This window comes from Bombyx mori, chromosome 26, assembly GCF_030269925.1.
Source record: "Bombyx mori chromosome 26, ASM3026992v2".
Taxonomy (NCBI): domain Eukaryota; kingdom Metazoa; phylum Arthropoda; class Insecta; order Lepidoptera; family Bombycidae; genus Bombyx; species Bombyx mori.
The window spans coordinates 3,154,787-3,175,539 of NC_085132.1; the positions used below are offsets into that span (position 1 = coordinate 3,154,787).

The window sequence follows — 20,753 nt, forward strand, 5'->3', positions numbered from 1 at the left end:
CTTAAAAACGTAACATCTGCGGCAAGGAGGCCATTATACCTTCTTTTGATTCTCGACGCTCGCAACGACCGGACGTCTTGGGGAATCTCCTTCGGTTGTCTTAAAAGACACATGAGCGGTTTTGATATCACTAAGTGCGCAATTTTTATTTTGATTATACACTTGTGGTTACATGAATATGTGTTAAAAGTGTAATTTCCATTGTTTGTGGCTGTATTAAACGGATTTCTTGTTATGTACTCTTTTTTAATGGATTCCACTTCACTTCTGAACCTAAAAATAGTTTATAACATAGTATAGATACAACATGATATTTTTTCTTAGACTTTGGCGAATCGGAGACATTTATTTTTGAATACAACGCTTCGATTACTTTATAAGCACACAGCCGGAGCTCATAATCACTTGAATACCGCTATAAGCCTAGATATAGGGAATATGCATTTAGCATGTGTTTGTGAATGACGTCTAATAAAAAGAAACCCTTATTCATTTCTAAATATGAGCAAAATTGCCATGAGCCTGTTCACTAATTTATGAAAGAGTGGGAATAAAGCTTGGAACCTTGAAACTAGAATTGAAAGGTTCCAATTGTGTTGTACAATAGCTATCCAAGCTCTGAAATCAAAGCGTATGTTTGCTAACTGCAAAAACACTCCGAATGGTGCTACTATTTTGGAACGATCGTTACTAACTCGCTTTGTCCCTGGATAAGGTCATGTTGGCACAGACTATGGTCTTTGGGCTCCGTTGACCGCCTAACATTAATCAGGTCAAGGCCTCATTTACTCAACTAGGACATAAATAATGTATCCAAAATATGGCCATCCGTCATTACATTCCCGAAAGCCGTTTTTCAAATGATTGTTTTTTTTCAGTCAGCCAACCATCTGTCAGTGCCGTTTCAACAGGAAATATTCTGGTAACATCAGGATTTATTCCGTTCCAGAGATAACAATGATTTATGAACTAGTTGGTTACGTTCGTCTATTATTCTTAACCGTGTTTTTACTTTCGTGAAAAAACTGTTGAATTTTTTTTTCCAAGCTTTTTATTTTAAATAAATGTATGTTTGGTAAAAAAACCTTTTTTTTTTTGTTGCATTAAGTAACTAATTAACAGTGACAGAATTGCTAATCTCTTTGAGTTAGGTATTGTCCCGGAAAAATAAGCAGAGAGACCAACAGACAAAAAGGCATGATTTTAATTTAACTTCCTGCTTATATCTTAGGCATAGTTACAGCATTCACGTGATAATGACAATAGGCCTCTGCAACAACTTGATACCAAATGGGCCGTTACCTCCCCCATCTATATATTATATATGCACCCAATGTTCTTGATCTGTGCAGTAATACAATATTTTAACTAAGACTTTAGCTCCTTCGCTTAATAGACTTTCCTTTATTATAGACAGACGTGCATGCATAACGTAAAGCACTGTAATTAGGTCCATAAAGTCTGATGATGAAGAACATAGAAAAATAAATCTAGGATATAAAAGGATAAGAAGATTTTAGGAGTCCAAATTAGTGAATTTTCCTCCAATATCCAGAGGACTCAGTATCAGCCCTGCAATAATTTTACAAATTGCTTTCCCTCGACGCAATATGTTCTTGGGGATGATTTATGGTTATAATGTTAGACTATGTAGGCGGAAGTTCGTATTAAGGACTTTTGTTCAAGGATTTGTCAAATTTAGCAATTGAAGGGGTAAAGTGGCTTTGTTGAACTTTGGTCACAAATATTTGAGGATATTTATCAAGTTTATTTTGATTTCTACATGTTGTATAAACAAGGTTTGTTAAAATTAAATTAAATCCCAGAAAACTAAGCCGACTAAAGGAAGGGGAAGGTACGCCCAAAAATGCGTGCTCTCTCGATATTGTGGTCATCTGTCCCCGGGGTACTGTTCTAGATTGCTGTAGTCGAGTTTATAGACACACGGACACAAGGCACAAGTTTAATAAGCAAAGTTCTTGCGAAAACAGTATTTTTGAATTATATTGATTTTTTTCCCTAACACTATACATAGATTTCAGTTAGGTTTTTTTTTTTTTTTTGCCTACCTCTGCTGATAGCCTTGAGAGGCTATTTCAGCTTCGCCCTAACGTTTGTAGGTGAGCTCGCGGGGCTCAAACCGGAGAGTTGCTAACACTGACCCTAGTAAGAGCAGTGCTTCGCAGAATCTACCACCGGATCGGAAACGCGATCCACTGAGAAGATTCGGCGAGAAACTTAGTGGGCTGGTAGGTTGATACGATATCATCATTGCATCGCCCGCCAATGGACTAGAATACGTCCATACTACCTAGAACCACTGCGTTTATTGACACTAAGTTTGTGGGGATCTTTTTTGCCACTTACCATCCGGCTTTGTAACGAGCTAGCCATCTTTGGTGTTTTTCGAGCACCATGACATGCCCTTCGTCAAACGAAGCTTGCGTAGAGTACACAGCGATGGGTAGCGACTTGGCTATGCCCCCGGCATGCAAGCCAAAATAATTAATTACTGTTTGTTTAGTTGAATTGAAAGATCTAATGAATTTCAAATTTAATTTAGTTGCAACTTTATACAGTTATTGTTGGCACTTCGGGGAAACCTTGTTCTATGAAATGTATCAGTTTCATACTAATAGTATTCCCATTTAAGGAATTCCCAGGTAATTTCCATTAAAATTAATTGAAATCGTGGACAAGTTCGAAAAGCACGTTATTGTATTGTTATCTACTTTTTTTTAATTTTTTTTTATTGCCTTTGTAGGCAGACGAGCATACGGCCCACCTGGTGGTAAGTGGTCACCGTCGCTCATGGACGTCAGCAATGCCAGGGGCAGAGCCAAGCCGCTGCCTACGAAATTTCTACGCTGCGAATAAGAAAATGTGTTAATAAAATAAATGTAGATATGTATAATAATTCCTTTGATATTGTGAGGATGGGTGCGAAATATTACCGTAACAAAATTCCGAAATTTCACACGGAAGTGAGATTTTATGGGGGCTCTTCATGAGGCCTCTGCTCTTATCAAGAAGGCAGCCCTGATTGTATTAGAGCAAGCAAGCGAAAATTGGAATTAGGAATACGGAAAAAGTGAGAAAAATGCCGCCATGGGCTTACACATAAATTCTATTTGACGTCGAAATAATTTCAATACATTATAAATGGAAAGTATTGAAGTAATTCTGATGATGAGGGTCAAATAATAAACATTATTTTGAAAATGCGATTCTACAATTATGTATGTACCTAATGTTTATAAATTTTATATAATATACGATATATAATAATATACTATTATATCGCTGCCAGTGTGGCAACATTGTCGACCGCTTTGGTTACCACGGGTTCTCATGCGCGAAAAACGCTGGCAGAATATCCCACCACACTACCATAAATGACATCATCCGTCGGGCCCTTGTCAGCGCCGGCGTGCCAGCCATTCTGGAACCGAATGATTTGGTACGAGGCGATGGTAAGAGACCAGACGGTATGTCGATTATTTCATGGAAGACGGGTCGGTCGCTCGTTTGGGATGCGACTTGTGTAGATACCATGGCACCGACACATCTTCCTGCGACTAATTCTAACGCTGGCAGCGCTGCTTCAACGGCTGAAGGTCTCAAACGGCGGAAATATGAAAATCTTTCTAAAGATTTCATTTTTGTTCCATTTGGGGTAGAAACTTTGGGCCCCTGGGGTCCATCTGCTAAAAGCTTTTTTAAGGACCTTAAAAAAACTATTTGAGGCCTCGGGAGACCAGAAGGCCAGTACGTATTTTGCACAAAGAATTAGCATTGCTATCCAGCGTGGAAATGCTGCCAGCCTTCTGGGAACGCTGCCAACTGGCGGTGAGCTAACACAGATTTTCTATTTATAAGTAGTTTCTAACTTAGTTTTTAAAATAAATAATATTAGATAGAATAGATATTAAAAATCTATATTATTAATATAAAATTACACAGGTTTAAGAATAAATATAATATATATAATAATAATAAAACAAATATATATTAAATAATAACATTTAGTTAATTAAATGTATAGGTTAATATAAATGTATCATTGACTTTATATATGTGATATGAACGTACATACGTAATTTTAGATTTTTGTTGAAGGAATTATTTACGCCGATCTGTAAATAACTAATCAAAAACAGGGTTGGAGGACTAGTTTGAAATAAGTTGAATCTACGAATGCTATAGACAAGTATACACTGATGACGTCGAAGTAGAAAGATTAGTATAAGTCTGGGGTCACATAAATGTATTTTATTTTATTAGATGGATGAACGAACAAGATACACATATTAGTATTCAGTGACTATCGGTATACTAATGCTAGTACTGATGACGTGGTAGTAGTACGAGTAGTAGTAGAGCTACCGGAGTGAAATGTATTTTATGTAGGTTCACTAGAGATGGACTAAAGAACAGCCGTTATGCGATTATACTTGTAACTATACTTGAGAACTTAGAACTTATATCTCAAGATGGGTGGCGCATTTACGTCGTAGATGACTATGGGCTCCAGTAATCACTTAACAGCAGGTGGGCTGTGAGCTCGTCCATCCACCTAACCAATAAAAAAAAATTATAGGAGCTAATCAAAACGCAATGTAAATGCCGACAGCCGCCTCAAAACACTAAGTTGAGGGTAGTTTTAACTGAATAACGGCTATCCCTTCCTTAAAACCGGAACGAATAACTGCTTCGCGGCAAGAATGGGCAGGGTGGTGGCACCGACTCTTACTCTTTGATTAACTAAGTAGAACAAAAAAAACTGTGCTTAAATATCAGAATCAAATAGATTTCCGTCGTCAGGTCAATCTTGAGGTCAATGGCACTGCAGAACACTTTTTTTTTATGAATACTATATCTCTGTTGTCTAGCTGAGAAGTCACACCCATAGACACGGCCCACTGAGTTTCTCGCCAGATCTTCTCAGTGGGTCGCGTTTCCGTCCGGTGGTGAATTCTGCGAAACACTGCTCTTGATAGGGCCAGTGGTAGGAACACTTCGGGTTTGAGTCCCGAGAGCTCACCTACACGCTAGGGTAAAGCTGAAATAACCTCTTAAGGCTATCGTATAGGTAGGAAAAAAAAAGAGACATAACAGCAAAAACAACAACAGCGCCTAATCTATAATAATATATAAATCTACAGTGGTTTTTACGGATGTTCCGTTATAACTACTGAACCGTGCATCCGATTGACTTGAAACTTGGTATCCATGTAGAAAATACATGTACTTAATGGATAGGCTAATATTTATACGAGTGTTGGACTCCCTAATAATAATGACAATAAATAATAATGTTAATATTAAATGCCCAGCGAAGCGGGCGAATACGGCTATTATTATATAATACTCAAAAGAATATCTACCACAATTTAGAGATTAACGAAAACAACATGCCGTGTCTTAATCTGCCAGTGTTCATAACGTTGGCTGGGGAATAATTTTCCTAACAGCCACGTCAGCTTAATTAAGAAAGCTGATACTTCGTTCGTGGCTTAAGTTTTTTTTTTAATCTTTCACATTGTTTCTTTCCATGCTATGCATGAAAGCTTGAATAATTAGATTAATTAAGAAGTTATTGTTTGGTTGTAATATGCAGACGAGCTTACTGACCTTAAATGGTTTTTACCGGTCATGGCTTTCATTGTATGCGTCATACTATCATACTGACCATTCCTAGAGTGAATCAGCTATGCTTTCCGAGTGGAGGGGTGAGTTGTCATATAATACAACTACTTGTGCCCAAGTGTTCGCCCGTAACAAATTTAATACCATAAGACGATTCGGAAAACTATGTAAGATTATTTTAGGTAAAAACACACATACATTATCTTTTATATATTTATAGACTTAATATCGATTCGAGCAAAGGTTAAAAAAAAAAATTGCACCCACCAGCGCCATCTACCGGCTAAAGTAGCTATGTCCCTCAAAGTGGTCATGTTTCCCTTTATATGTTGTAACATTTCATATTAATCCAGCTAACGGTAAACACATACATTATCTTTTTTAAATACTCTCGTATGTGTATATATAGACTAAGATTTCGACCTGATATCCAAAGGTCGGTGGTGGTGTTCCCGATGTGATTTCTATGTGCGATGTGAGCAATATACACAAAAAAATCGGTTATCTGTAAAGTCGGTTTACCGACGATAGTTAAACGTGACAACGTCATAAGAAAATACTGATGGAATGGTTTCATTTTTCAAAAGAAAATTTTAATTTTATTTGTTTGATATATATTTTGTATGGATATAGAGAAGGAGGTAAATGGAAATCACTATTGCATTGATCAAGTTACATTTATTTGTACGCATAAATACAATTACGTCAATTTTTTTTTACTATGTACATAGTTTTTTTTGTATAGCAGCTGTCCACGCGGATGCATCGCGCACTCAAGTAAGAGAGAGACAGATGTCGAACGCTGCCGAACGCGGAGGCCGATTGTGCCTCTTTGTCGCTCGTTGCGCGCTCTCGCCTTCAAGCCTTAAATGGAACGCCTGAGAGCGAGGTAACGCCGCATGAGTCATGTTTTTTCGTGCGTGCAGCCGGCCCCATCGAATTATAAGACGTTGTCACGTCAAAAATAAAATAAAAAAACACGTATTGAATACATTTTCATCATGCTATTCATAAAAATACTGATGAATCAAGTGACCTCAAGAAAAAACAACTCTCTATCCAAGCTTTTAATCTTAATTAATTACAAAAAAATTACACTATTCAATTAAGTTACAAAATGTTTTTTTTTTTGTATAAAAAGTCCCTTCAACTTTCATTAAGTTTGACTTTTACTTAATTCGCAGTCTCGTTTCTGATCAGAGGACTCAGTTAAGAAATCAGTTGTTCAGAAAGAAATAGCAATTTGTAATAGAGAACATAGTACTTAGAGATGGGAATTTCAAAATGGCCGATTTTTCACAACGGTCAAACTGTATTGTGAATCGATTGTAATTTATATTATATTCGTTTGAAAGCGGCTTGAACAAAACGTTCTGATTTTGATCCAACTAAAAGAGACTAATTTCTTCTACCTGAGTATGCTAAAACATATTCTAAGTTTGACTTTGAAGAAATAACTTATCTATTTTTTTATTGAGAATCCTATGGTTTTTTATTGAGAGCCCTATTGCATAGTTTCGTAACAAGATAAGCACGTCTACATACGCATAGTATTTTCTTCAGTTTTCGTTACTCGTAGAGATTATCCAAACTACTTTTAAGATTTAATTTCGCGTTTTATACTCTCATTATAAAATTTCCGTAAAATATGTTTTGATTATACATATATGTATAAACACGCTAAAATAATTCGCACTTCTAAAAATATTTTTGTATAACATGCCCTAAAAACGGTACTGTCAAAAACTACGTTGCTTTGAATGAAAAATAACTTCACAACTGTAATTATCCACTCAAGACAGAGAGCTATTTCCATTAGGCTATTAGTCAGGATAATTTATGGATATTTCCAGATATAAATTTGGAACAAGTAATCCAGTTCAGTCCATTGTACAGTTTTTCTACAGCTTTTTAATAGGGCTGTGAGAGCAAAACAAATTCGTTTCGTATATTTTTTAAAATTTTCACAATTATTACAGACTAGCTGACCCGGCAGACTTCGTAGTGCCTCAATCGATATATAAAAGACCTAAACTTTTGTATAAAATAAACTTAAAACAAACAAAAGGAATCCATCCGACGGGATACACATCAAAGGAAAAACAAAATTGTTATTTTTATTTAATTCAGAGCATTTTCATATTTATCTACCTTTTAAACCTTCTCTGGACTTCCACAAATAATTCAACACCAAAATTAGCCAAATCGGTCCAGCCATTCTCGAGTTTTAGGGAGACTAACGAACAGCAATTCATTTTTATATATATAGATGTCCCAACTTCAAAATATTTCTACAGGTTAACTATTAGATGCACAACCATTAATTAAGCACGTGTGGACGATAGATAAGTTAAAAAATAATAAGTCTCACGAATGAGCAAAACCCCATCAGAGACCCATAGAGTGTATCTATACTAATATTATAAAGAGGAAAGATTTGTTTGTTTGTATGTATTGAATAGGCTCCGAGACTACTGAACCGATTAGAAAAATTATTTCACTGTTTGGAAGCTACACTATTCCCGAGTGGCATAGGCTATCTATAATATTTTTTGAAAAAAATTAGGGATCCTTACTAAAACTCCAATAATATAACCCAAGGTGTAAAAAAATTACCTTAAATATTCTTTAAGTCGCGTGTCCTGCGAAAACTACTGATGACAGAATAAAATAATGTACTACGACTTTGTAGAACACATTATTATTTACAAAAAGTGTCGCTATTTTGAACAATGAAACAACGTAAAATATCGTTGAAATTTTTGTTAAGCGGAGCCGGAGCGGGCGCTAGTTAGGTAATATTTCGAGTAGAAGCGACCAGATTCATATCCTTATTTACTTACTAGCTCATAACCGGACAGACTATTTACAATACCAAATAATTAATAATCTGTCCGTCTGTAGAAATGTCAAGTAGCTTCAGTAGCTCATATTGTCATGGTTCGAATTCTATGGCTGAATTCTTTTGGTTTATGTAGCCCACACGGGTAGGTATCAATACTCCGACTATTTTTGTCGCGAAGCAACAAGGCGTTTCGGCTTGAAAGGACAACCTATACTATAGAGACTAAGACTTGGAACTGGTCTCAAAGTAGGTAACTCTATTTACGTTGCTAATGTCTATGAGCTCCATTAAGCATACTAGGCGGATCATGATCTCGTTCAGCCATTTAAGCAATAAACAATGTGTAACACTTGTTTATAAAATCGAGAAAGGAGTTGCCTTGCGGTCCCCGTACGGTTCACACGTATCGGTCGACGCGGCGCGGTTAACGAGTAATTACGAATATAATATCACTACCGAGTGTTCTGTTTTAACACCGTTTGTCAAGTTAGGGGTACTCCTGGCAACGGGAGCCCCTTCTGACACTATGGATAAACCTACCCCCACCGTAAGTTATGCCAATGTCACATCTAAAACCAGCTACCCGAAGAAAGATCAAGCTATTATTATAAACTCAATCGACGGAATCATGATTCGAGACTACTTGTTAGCCCTTTCCGCAGTGACCAAATCAACGTCAATCCGCTTCATTTCTCGCATTTCCAACTCGAGAATCTGCGTGTACTTGGACTCAAAACAAACAGCTGACGAATTGGTTGACGTCATTAAAAACGTTAAAGTGAAAGACCAGGTATTGGAGATTCGGCCGCTGATAACAAGAAACAAACGTATCGTTTTATCCAACGTTTGCCCCATAATTCCGCACGATATCTTAGAAGAAAAATTTAATGAAATGGGTATTAAAGTATTGTCTCCCATAACATTCATGAAAGTGGGCATCCCGGACCCTGGTTTTTCACACATTATGAGCTTTAGGAGACAAGTATACGTTTCCCCTGAGGATGAAAAAAGATTACCAGAATCGATGCAAATTAACTATGATGAAACCAATTATTGGATTTATATTACAAACGAAACAATGAAATGCTTTGTATGTAATGGAATGGGACACTTGGCAAAATACTGTCCGCAAAGCAGTCAACAGGTTCTTGGTACCAAAGGCCCTAACAACCTCACGCAAGAAAAATCAACTACTTCCAATGACACTACAGTCGAAACCAACAACCTACCGTCACAGTCTCTCAATTCTACAATTAATCTTGAATCTGAAATAAACCAAATCTACCCCCCTACCGAAATTTCCAAACCGCAAGTACCAACAAACTTACTACCACACAATAAATTTGACATATACAAAGGTGTTAAGCGGATTCATCCATCTACCTCTTCAGAACCATCACAACCGGAAATAAATCAAGCTGAACCTACTTTAGATGACAGTAATATTATAGTCAGTGATTACACGGATGAAACCGACAGTAATTGGTCTCTGGACGAAGAACTAAAGAAGACCCCTAAGTCACTCAAGAAGAAGAAGAAAACTCTCGATGACAGAACTGAAGAACAAGTTTGGAAGGATATTAAAACAGAGTTGGATCAGTCAGAAATACAACCTCACTTTCCACTCACCTTAGACCAGTTTATTAGTTTTCTAGATAATTCCCCTAGCAAACAAAATCTTCAAGAACTTATCAAATATACGGATGATATCCCGGATCTAATTGATATGTGCACATTTCTCCGCACTAAAATGAATTTAAATAGGAACCTCAAAAATAGATGTACAAGATTAGTTAAGAAACTAGAACTTATCAAACTGTTAGAAACCAGTAACAAGCCATAGTCTCTTTTATTACAATTTTCTTAAAAATAAGGTAAGTGATTTAGTTATTTGACATAATGAAAATTTTACAGTGGAATGTTAACGGTTTTCATAGACGATTAGAGAATATACAACGTATATTAAATGATATTGACCCTCTTTGTATTTGTATCCAAGAAACTAATTTAAAAAATAACTACTGTGCTAAGTTGAAGAATTATATTCATTTTTTCAAAAATCGATCAAATAGCAGTATAGCTAGTGGTGGAGTAGCTACTTATGTAAAATCACACACACTGCCCAAAGAGGTCGATATTATCAGCCCACTAGAAGTGATAGCAATAAGAATAGAATATCCTTTGGCTATTACAATATGTAACATCTATTTGCCCAATAGCTGCCCCTTAAGTGAAAATGACCTGAATAATCTAAAAAATCAGCTTCCAACACCTTTTGTATTATTGGGTGACTTTAATAGCCACCATTTTTATTGGGGTTCAGATCACTGTGATCTGAGGGGTAAAATTATATCTGGCTGGTTAGATGTAGACGAAAATATGATTCTCCTTAATACTAATCAGCCCACACACTTTAATAATAGCAATGGTCACACCAGCAGTATCGATTTAGCCTTTGCTTCACGAAGTATATCAACTTACTTTGACTGGTATGCATTAGACGATCTATACGACAGTGATCACTACCCTATTATAATTACATTAAAGATAGATTTAAGCCCCGCTAACGAAAACGCCCCGCAACACTTCAAATATCAGATGGCAGACTGGCCTAACTTTCGTTCTGATATAGAAATTAAAATTAACCAACTAAGTAAAGTTACACCCGAATCTTTGACCAGAATTAATGACTTAGTTGATGAATTTAATCAAATACTTCTCGGTTCAGCGGAAAAACATATACCTAAAACAACAGGGAAAATTAAAAAGAAACAAGTGCCATGGTGGAACGACGAGTGTGATAAATCACTTAAAGAATCTAAAAGAGCATATAGACTTTATAAAAAAGAAAAAAGAAAAGCCGAATATTACCAAAAAAGTCCAAATCGTTTGGACGATCTCCAAAATCTTCAAGATTCACTTAAGATAGATTACAAAAGAAAAAGAGCCAAGAGATTCAATGCTAGAAGAATATTTAAAGAAAGCAGAAAGAAAAGTTGGGAAAGTTTTATCACTTCCATTAATAGTTACACTCCGCCAGGGATTGTATGGCAAAAAATAAACGCTATTAATGGACAAAAAAGCAAAAAACAAACAATAGTCTTAAAAAACAATGATAGACAGTTAAGTGGTGATCCAAAAAATAACTCGGAATTATTAGCGTCTGCTTTTGCTGCAAACTCTAGCTCTAATAATTACAGCCAAGAATTTCTATCTTTTAAAAACCAAATAGAAGAGAATAATAATGTATTCGATTTTTTGGATAATAGTAACTCTATCAATCAAAATATTACAATTCATGAACTGTATTTCTATTTACACCAATTAAAACACTCTAGCCCTGGACCAGACAACATATCTAACACCTTAATCAAAAACCTTCCACTCGTGGCTCTAGAACGACTCCTTGACATTTACAACTTCATTTGGCTCAATCAAGTCTTTCCTGATAAGTGGCGAGAAGCCATTGTTATACCGATTCCGAAACCGGGGAAATTACCAACCTTAACTTCCAGTTACAGACCTATATCGCTCACTTGCAATTTGTGTAAATTACTCGAAAAAATCGTAAGTAATAGATTGAGATGGTATTTAGAACAGAATCAACTAATATCAGCAGTTCAATTTGGTTTTAGACAATATAAGTCAACATTAGATCATCTTGCGTATTTGGAAAACGAAATATTAACATCCTTTGCAATTAAAAATAAGGTTGTGGCGGTTTCCCTGGATTTGGAAAAGGCTTATGAAATGGTGTGGAAACACAAAGTCTTGTTACTCCTGGAACAGATGAGTATTAAAGGTAACACCCTAGCCTTCGTTAGAAATTTTTTGGAAAACAGGAGGATTAGGGTTAAGGTAGATGGCATCGTTTCAGATCCTATCAATACCGAGAACGGTCTACCGCAGGGATCTGTGGTGAGCGTAATACTTTTTTTTGTTTCAATTAATAGCGTAACAGAGGTTATAGAAAGACCAGTGAAGGGATGTTTATTTGCGGATGACTTAACCCTTGTATGCAGTGGGAACAGCATTAAACCAACGCAAACACTATTGCAAAATACTTTAGATAAACTAAGTGAATGGTGTCGACATACTGGATTTAAATTTTCAGATACGAAAACTGAGTTTATCGTTTTAGCAAAAAGGAAAAAGAAAGAAACAGTAAGCTTAACAATTAATAATAAACAAATTAAAGAGGTCCGTCATCTAAAAATATTAGGTTTAATCTTTGATCAAAAACTGAACTGGGTCGACCACATAAAAAAAACTAAAATCAGATTGTTATAATAGACTCAACGTCATCAAAATTCTATCAGGAAGTAGTTGGGGCTCAGATAGCACATGCATTAAGAATACATACAAAGCATTGATAAGACAAAAAATTGACTATGGCTCTATTATTTATGACTCTGCATCTTCCAATATTTTAAAAATCCTAGAAAGTATACACAACACTAGTTTAAGATTAAGTCTAGGAGCCTTCAGAACAAGCCCAATAAATAGCATTCTAGTTGAAGCAGAGGAAATGCCACTAGCTTTTAGGAGAAAAGAGTTATGCCTGTCATATGCTACTAACCATATAACAAACAACAAAGACTCATTTATACTAAAGGACCCTGTACCATCGGATATAGAATTTAGGTTACAACCAACCCTTTCATCTCCTTTGAGGTTAAGAATTAAAAAATACCTCGCAGAAATAAATTTAGATTTTCCCCCAGTATTTCCACGTAAACACCACTACTATCCTCCGTGGCACCAATCAAATTTCACAATAAATATGGAAATAGCTCAAAATAATCCCCGAGACACCACATCAGATTATATCTACAAAGATCTTTTCTACGAAATTAAAAATAATCACTTAGACTTCAAGATGTACTACACGGACGGCTCAGTCTGTGAAGGTAGATCTGGTTGCGCTATTGTATCTGAAAATTATAGTTGCAAGAATAGACTCCAAGACTATACCTCTATATTGACATGCGAAGCAGTTGCTATACTAGAATGCTTAAACATTATTAAGACAAACACAAATCACAAAAAATATATAGTTTTCACTGATTCAATGTCTACCCTCATGGCCCTTTCAAATAATCACAACAAAAACCCCCTTATTATTCTGATCAAGGAAATTCTAACCGGGCTTATAGATAACAATTATTTAATAAAGCTAATCTGGATTCCTAGTCACCAAGGCATATCTGGAAATGAAAGAGCTGACACAGAAGCTAAGAGAGCCACAAAGTTAGCCCAATGTAATTACCTTACTTCTAATACAGGATCTTAAAAAACATATTAAATGGAAGATTAAAACACTCTGGAATAGCTATTGGGTAAAAGATAATAAAAGTGCTTTATATGATATAAGAAAATCCGTTTTTGAAAAAAGGAATTTTCAGATTAATAATAGAAAAGATCAAGTAGTTTTAAATAGATTAAGAATAGGTCACTATAACATTACTCACATCCATCTTATTACAAAAGAAGAAATAAAGAAATGTAGTCGATGTGATAGCAATATATCTATTAAGCATTTACTAACTGAGTGCCCAATGTTTAATGCAGAAAGACATACTTCTGCCTTGCCTATGTGTTTGTTTGACTGTTTAAATAATAATGTAAAATGTACTTTAAAATTCCTGAAAATTATAGATTACCATAGATTAATTTAACTATAAGCTTATAGTGGTCGTTAATGACCATTGCTGTTAAAAAGCGACCTTAAATAAATAAATAAAAAAAAATAAAAAAATCGAGAAAATCTTCCTGTCATTAAACTGGTGGTAGGACCTCTTGTGAGTCCGCACGGGTAGGTACCACCGCCCTGCCTATTTCTGCCGTGAAGCAGTAATGCGTTTCGGTTTGAAGGGTGGGGCAGCCGTTGTAATTATACTGAGATCTTAGAACCTATATCTCAAGGTAGGTGGCGCATTTACGTTGTAGATGTCTATGGGCTCCAATAACCACTTAACACCAGGTGGGCTGTGAGCTCGTCCACACATCTAAGCAGTAAAAAAAAACGATAACTCAGGTTCGAAAAATTAAATAATTAATTTAGCTGTAAAGGGTTTTTAACTCTGTAAGCCTATTCTAGTCAGTACTACCGTCCAACCCATAGCTACCGTTACGCATTAATGCAATCTGACTTACCCATAAGCCCCGGTATCCATTTAATATAATATAGATCAGTAATAAACCCATTTAATCCAATAAAAAAAAGACGTAAGATTCTCCGTCTTATAGCCGCAACCTTGTACAGAATGAAATTATTTAGTAAAGTTCTAGGTTCCGAATGAAACAGAAAAGTCAGATAAAAGAAGATTTATCTAATCTTGTCTGTTTTTTCTTTATTACAGAACTAGCGGCACGCTCCGGCTCCGCTCGGGTCTTTAACAAAAATTTCAACGATATTTGACGTTGTTTCATTTTTATAAATAAAGGAACACTTATTGCGGCACAACTATAGTAGTTAGACATATGTAGTCGCGACACTTTTTGTAAATAATAATGTGTTCTACAAAGTCGTAGTACATTATTTTATTCTATCATCAACAGTTTTCGCAGCGCACGCGATGTAAAGAACATTTTACGTAATTTTTTTACACCTTGGGTTACATTATTGATGTTTTAGTAAGGATCCCTAATTTTTTTCAAAAAAGATGTCACTTTGTCACTTGGAAACAGTGTAGCTTCCAAAAAGTGAAAGAATTTTTCAAATCGGTTCAGTAGTTTCGGAGCCTATTCAATACAAACAAACAAATAAATCTTTCCTCTTTTTAATATTAGTATATATACTTAGACAGTAGTAGACAATTCTTGTTAACGATGACAAAAATACTTGATTTTTATTCATTCGGTAAGTTATGACGAATTTAAGGCTTCAAATTTTTTTGTCGCGAAAACTTAAAAAACTACTAGTGTTATAAGTTAATTTTCATTGGCCTCTAGTTTCTTCCTATTTATCGCGGCACAGCCCTTACTTTGGCCTTTAAAGGCATCCTGGATCAGTGATTTTTAATTTTAAGTAAACATTTGTGAAATTATGATCTTGAAACTTACTTGAGTTAAATAAATATTGGTTAAAATAAAATAATAGTGTATATGAGTATAATTGTAAATAGACATGCTTTAACAAAAACCGGCTTCAAATAGAAAAAAAAAGATATTCCAATACAAATTAATATAATTAATATGTACACTAAAAACAATAATCATCGAAATCGGTAGGCGTGATATTGAGATATTGAATTATTCATCTATTTGTCGCGCACGTACTTAATGAAAATTTAAGACTTATATGGTTTTCTCATGGATACTATTATCAGAACTGGACTAAATTGAAATGGGACCACACAGGAAGTGTCAACCTTCTAATAAAAAAGAATCATCAAAATCGATTCACCCAATCAAAAGTTATGAGGTAACAAACATAAAAAAACATACAGTCGAATTGAGAACCTCCTCTTTTTTTGAAGTCGCTTAAAAAGCAGTTTTACAATCCTCCTCCTTGCGTCGTATTCCTCATTGCTGAGGGTCGTGTCCACCCTTTTTTAACACCTTCGCACGCACGATCTTTCTCCATCCATTCTTGTTTCTGGCGGTGTGGAGGGCGTTGTGAAACGTGGAATCAAGAGCGGTGCGGATCTGGTCGAACCAACGTATTGGGCTGCGCCCTCGAGGTCTTTTCCCATCTACCTTACCAGTCACGATGAGCCTCTCGAGATTTCTACCATCCTTCCGTGCAATGTGACCAAAGTATTCAAGGACTCTGCGAAGACACTCGGATGACAGCCGCGAGGAGATTTTGAGTTCTTGCAAGATTGATACGTTGGTCCAAAATGTTGTCTACGGAATACGCAGCATCTTTCTCCAACACCACATCTCAAAGGCGTCAATGCGTCTGCGGTCTGCAGATTTCAGTGACCAGGTCTCAGCGCCATACGAAAAAATCGAGAAGACTAGAGTCCGTACTAGTTTGGTTTTGGTCTTTACGGATATGCTGCGATCTCTCCAGATTTTTCCGAGCTGAGTCATGGCACTCTTAGTCATACCAATTCTCCGGCGCACTTCCTTCTCACACGAACCATTGTTACTGATGTTGGAACCGAGGTAGTTAAAATTGTCCACTATTTCTAGGTCTAATGCGCTAGTGGGTTCCAATTTTCCAGACCTATCCACCACCATGACTTTGGTTTTGGACTTGTTTATGGAAAGTCCCATCTTCTTGCTTATCCGCTCCATTCTGTCTAGAAGCGCAACCATTTCCGACTCATTCGCTGCAAGAAGAGTAGTGTCATCGGCGTATCGCATGTTGGTGATTTTCACATCACCAACTGTAATGCCACCCTCCCAATTCTCGCAGGTCCGTCTCATTATGTGCTCCCCATAGGCGTTGAAAATAATGGGCGATAAAAAAAAACCTTGGCGTACTCCTTCGTGAAATTTAAAAGGTTTCGAGGTTGTTCCATCGACTCTTACGACTGCCTGACTTGAGCCATACAAGTTGCGAAGTAAGGCGATGAGATGATTTGGTAACCCAAGTCCTTGTAAAACCTTCCATAAACAACTCCAGTTAATTGAAATTATAAGTTTTAAGATTATTATGGTTCTATTGTCAAAGATTAAGTTGTTAAGACACTATACACAAATAATTATAAAGACAAACAGTATTAATACTGATTTATTCTCAATTTGGCCACAGTACTTAAACAATAAACAAAAGAGTATAATAATATATTCGTGTGTGTCAAAGACATGGTAGTGGGTGTAATGTTTTTTTATTATTGATTTAATGTATAATATTTTTATGCATAATTGTATAAAAATATTACCATTGTGCACTCCTTCTCTATATTCTCTATAACTGTAGGAAATTTCATACTCCTCCGTCCGCGCAATTTTTGTAAAAAGGTCTACAAAATTTTTGCTTCACGTATTGATTTAAATACATCACAGTTTCATCAAAACTTTCATTGTTTTTGTACAATTCAGAATAAATGGAACTCTGAATATCAATAGTTAGGTTTTAGTTCGAGGATACGAATTTGAAAAGCAAGCAAGTCAAAGTTAGAACTGCGTTTTATACATACAAAAATAAAACAAATAAGGCAAATATTTGCATCCTATCTAATTTTCACTGGCAACATATTATAGTGATGATACTATTGTAATTTTTAAAAGAATAACATTACTTTTTTCCTATACGAAATAAAGAATTGAGAGTGAATAGTTCAATTTTGTTAAACCTTTGTTTTTCAAACGTATAAAATACCATTAAGACGTCACGTATTGTCTTCGAATGAAGTTTTCGATATAACGCAGGACGAAACAAACCAAAAAATTAATTAAAAAAAAAAAGCAGTTTTCTGTAAAGTCGGTTTACTGACGATAGTTGAACGTGACAACGTCATAAGAAAATACTGACTGATGGAATGGTTTCATTTTTCAATTATCGCAATTATTGTTGCTATAAACTATTGACACCACATTCACTTTTCACTGAACTTCATACTTGACGAAAACATGTAAATGTATTATTGTATAGCAGCTGTTCATGCGGATGCATCGCTCACTCAAGTAGGAGAGAGACAGATGTCGAACGCTGCCGAACGCGGAGGCCGATTGTGCATCTTTGTCGCTCGTTGCGCGCTCTCGCTTGCACTTCAAGCCTTAAATGGAACGCCTCAGAGCGAGGTAACGCCGCATGAATCATGTTTTATCGTGCGTGCAGCCGGCTCCATAAAATTATAAGACGTTATCACGTCAAAAATGCGAAATTAAACCGTAGCAGTAATTTTAATTCTACTCCAACATCAGTTTGAAGTAAATCTTATGTTTGGATGTCATTAAAAGGAATCTCTTGAAAGAAAAATGAAGTAGGTTCGTACCGTTTCGGACCTCTCTCATTAATACTGCGAAGGACCTTTCGATATTTATTGAAAGCTCGTTGAAACCTTCAAAAGGTCTACCCACGCAGTCTGACTTTAAATGTAAAACTGTCTCATGTTCTCACAGGAAACGCACGCCAGTCTCAAAACGAACAATGATCACGGGAGCGAAATAATCGGAAGGGATTAGTAAAAAGTTTAGTGAAAAAGGGATTACTGTATTTACGCTTTGAAGGACTTTGAAATTGTACGTAGAAAGTATTCCATTGTGTTTTCGTGCGCCCACCGAAGGAGTCTAATGGATGAAGCGTATTAAAGAAACGTATGAAGAGGCGTAATAAGAGCCTTTAATATCACATAAGATTTTGTCTTTACGTGACAGAAGATTCATCAAATGATAATAAAAAACCTTAAAAAAGAAACGAGCCCGCAAAATTTAATAAGTTTACGTAATTACTGGTTTTGGGACTTTTTTTTTTTATTGCCCATGTATGCAGACGAGCATACGGCCCACCTGATGGTGAGTGGTTACCGTCGCCCATGGACTTCAGCAATGCCAGGGGCAGAGCCAAGCCGCTGCCTACCGCTTAATACTCTCCACAAGCCTCGTTTGAAGAAGGACATGTCATAGCGCTCGGGAAACACCGTGGAGGGGATCTCATTCCATAGCCGGATGGTACGTGGCAAAAAAGATCTCTGGAAACGCACTGTGGATGACCGCAGTGGCTCCAGGTAGTATGGATGAACTCTACTCCGGTGGCGGGCGGTGCGATGGTAAAAACGAGATGCCGGTATCATCTCGAACAATTCCTCAGAGCACTGCTATGAGCTACTTTGGTATGTAAAACCATTCTACCTATTTATGCTCCGAATAGTCAACCGTTCAAGTTTGATGAATATGTGGCGGGTAGCCATCATACAACGCAAGATATCTGACAGATGCCTGAATCTCGCTTACGACATTTTCAAGATAAGCTCGCATTTATACAAGTTCCATACATCAACATTCGGACCGTCGGTCTACCGAGTAAATATGGAAGATCGGTGGAACATCTTCCCTGTGTCGTTAAACTTCTCAAAAATAAATGATAGTAAATACCAAATCACGCACGGTCATCCGGATCGAAATTAGAATTCCCCTGCGTTATAAGTACCACCTGCGATATAGACATGTACAAATAATGAACACCCAGACATGTTCATCACAAGAATGTTTGCCCGAAGTGAGAAAAGAACCCACGACCCTCACCGCAACAGTCAGGAGCGCTTACTACTACACCATCGAGTAGGTCCGTGAATGTATTTTTTTTAATGCTTATATCTGTGGACGAGCTCGCAGCCTACCTGGAGTTAACTGGTTACTGGAGCCCATAATCATCTACAACGTAAATGCGCCACTCGCCTTGAGATATAAGTTCTAAGGTCTCAGTATAGTTACAACGGCTGCCCCACCATTACGCATTTCTGCTTCACGGCAGAAATAGGCAGGGTGGTGGTACCTACCGGTGCGGACTCACAAGAGGTCTTAAGATCAGTAAAAAATTGGGCAGCCATTATAAACATTCAATTATGATTTCGACTTCATGTTTTAAGCTCAATAGAGGTATTATCTTGAAATCTGGCTTACGTTATACCCCTTTTACAAATAATTTATTTATGAACCTTATGTTTGAATTTCCGTGTTTATGAGCTGATATCTAAGTCGGTGTGTAGCCGAAATTAGTTACGATCAATCACGCTCAAGCCTTTTGAAGAAGTGGACAGGTCACATCTGCCGCTAACGGATGGGATCGTAATATAAACAAGAGGATCCTATCCAGAAACCGGATAAAGGAAATTGTTAAATGTTCTTTCTTTGATAGCCATTAAAAATGTGAGGACTGAAATCGAACGCACACAGATTTACACATATTGATTCGTTGATGGTTAATTTAATTTGACTAGTGGTCCCGCAGTAGTCGAAATTCGACTATAATTAATCGAAATTATAAGTTTCAACATTATTACGGTTCTATTGTTACAGATTTCGCCAAGACTGCACTATAGACAAATACTCGTAATATTAAAGATTGAGTATGACTTCACCGCAAATGAAGTTGCGATCAGCAGCGTTTCGAAAATATGAGCTACAATTTAAAAAAATCTAAATTTAATTATTTGGGTCTTACAATACGACCCGAATTCTATTTTAAGACACAGCAAATATAACTCGATTTTCATGAATAAAACCCATTCAAAAAATACGAATCAAATTTGATGTTCGATTGAAATGACGTTCGAATAAGCAAGGCTGATATACACTGATATTTATAACTCGCTGATTCAATAACAAAAATAAAGTAGTGGCTCTTTTAGAAGGAATACGA

General features: G+C 36.3%; 2 protein-coding genes across 2 annotated transcripts in view; one reads left to right on the forward strand and one right to left on the reverse strand.

Moving 5' to 3' along the window:
* The window catches only part of TAR2 (tyramine receptor), a 68,539-nt gene that overhangs the window by 8,377 nt on the left and 39,409 nt on the right, over nt 1-20,753 (forward strand).
* LOC119630619 (uncharacterized) lies at nt 16,346-16,873 on the reverse strand. Its single transcript, XM_038020543.1, has one exon. The coding sequence runs from the start codon at nt 16,871-16,873 to the stop codon at nt 16,346-16,348; it is 528 nt and encodes a 175-aa protein (XP_037876471.1).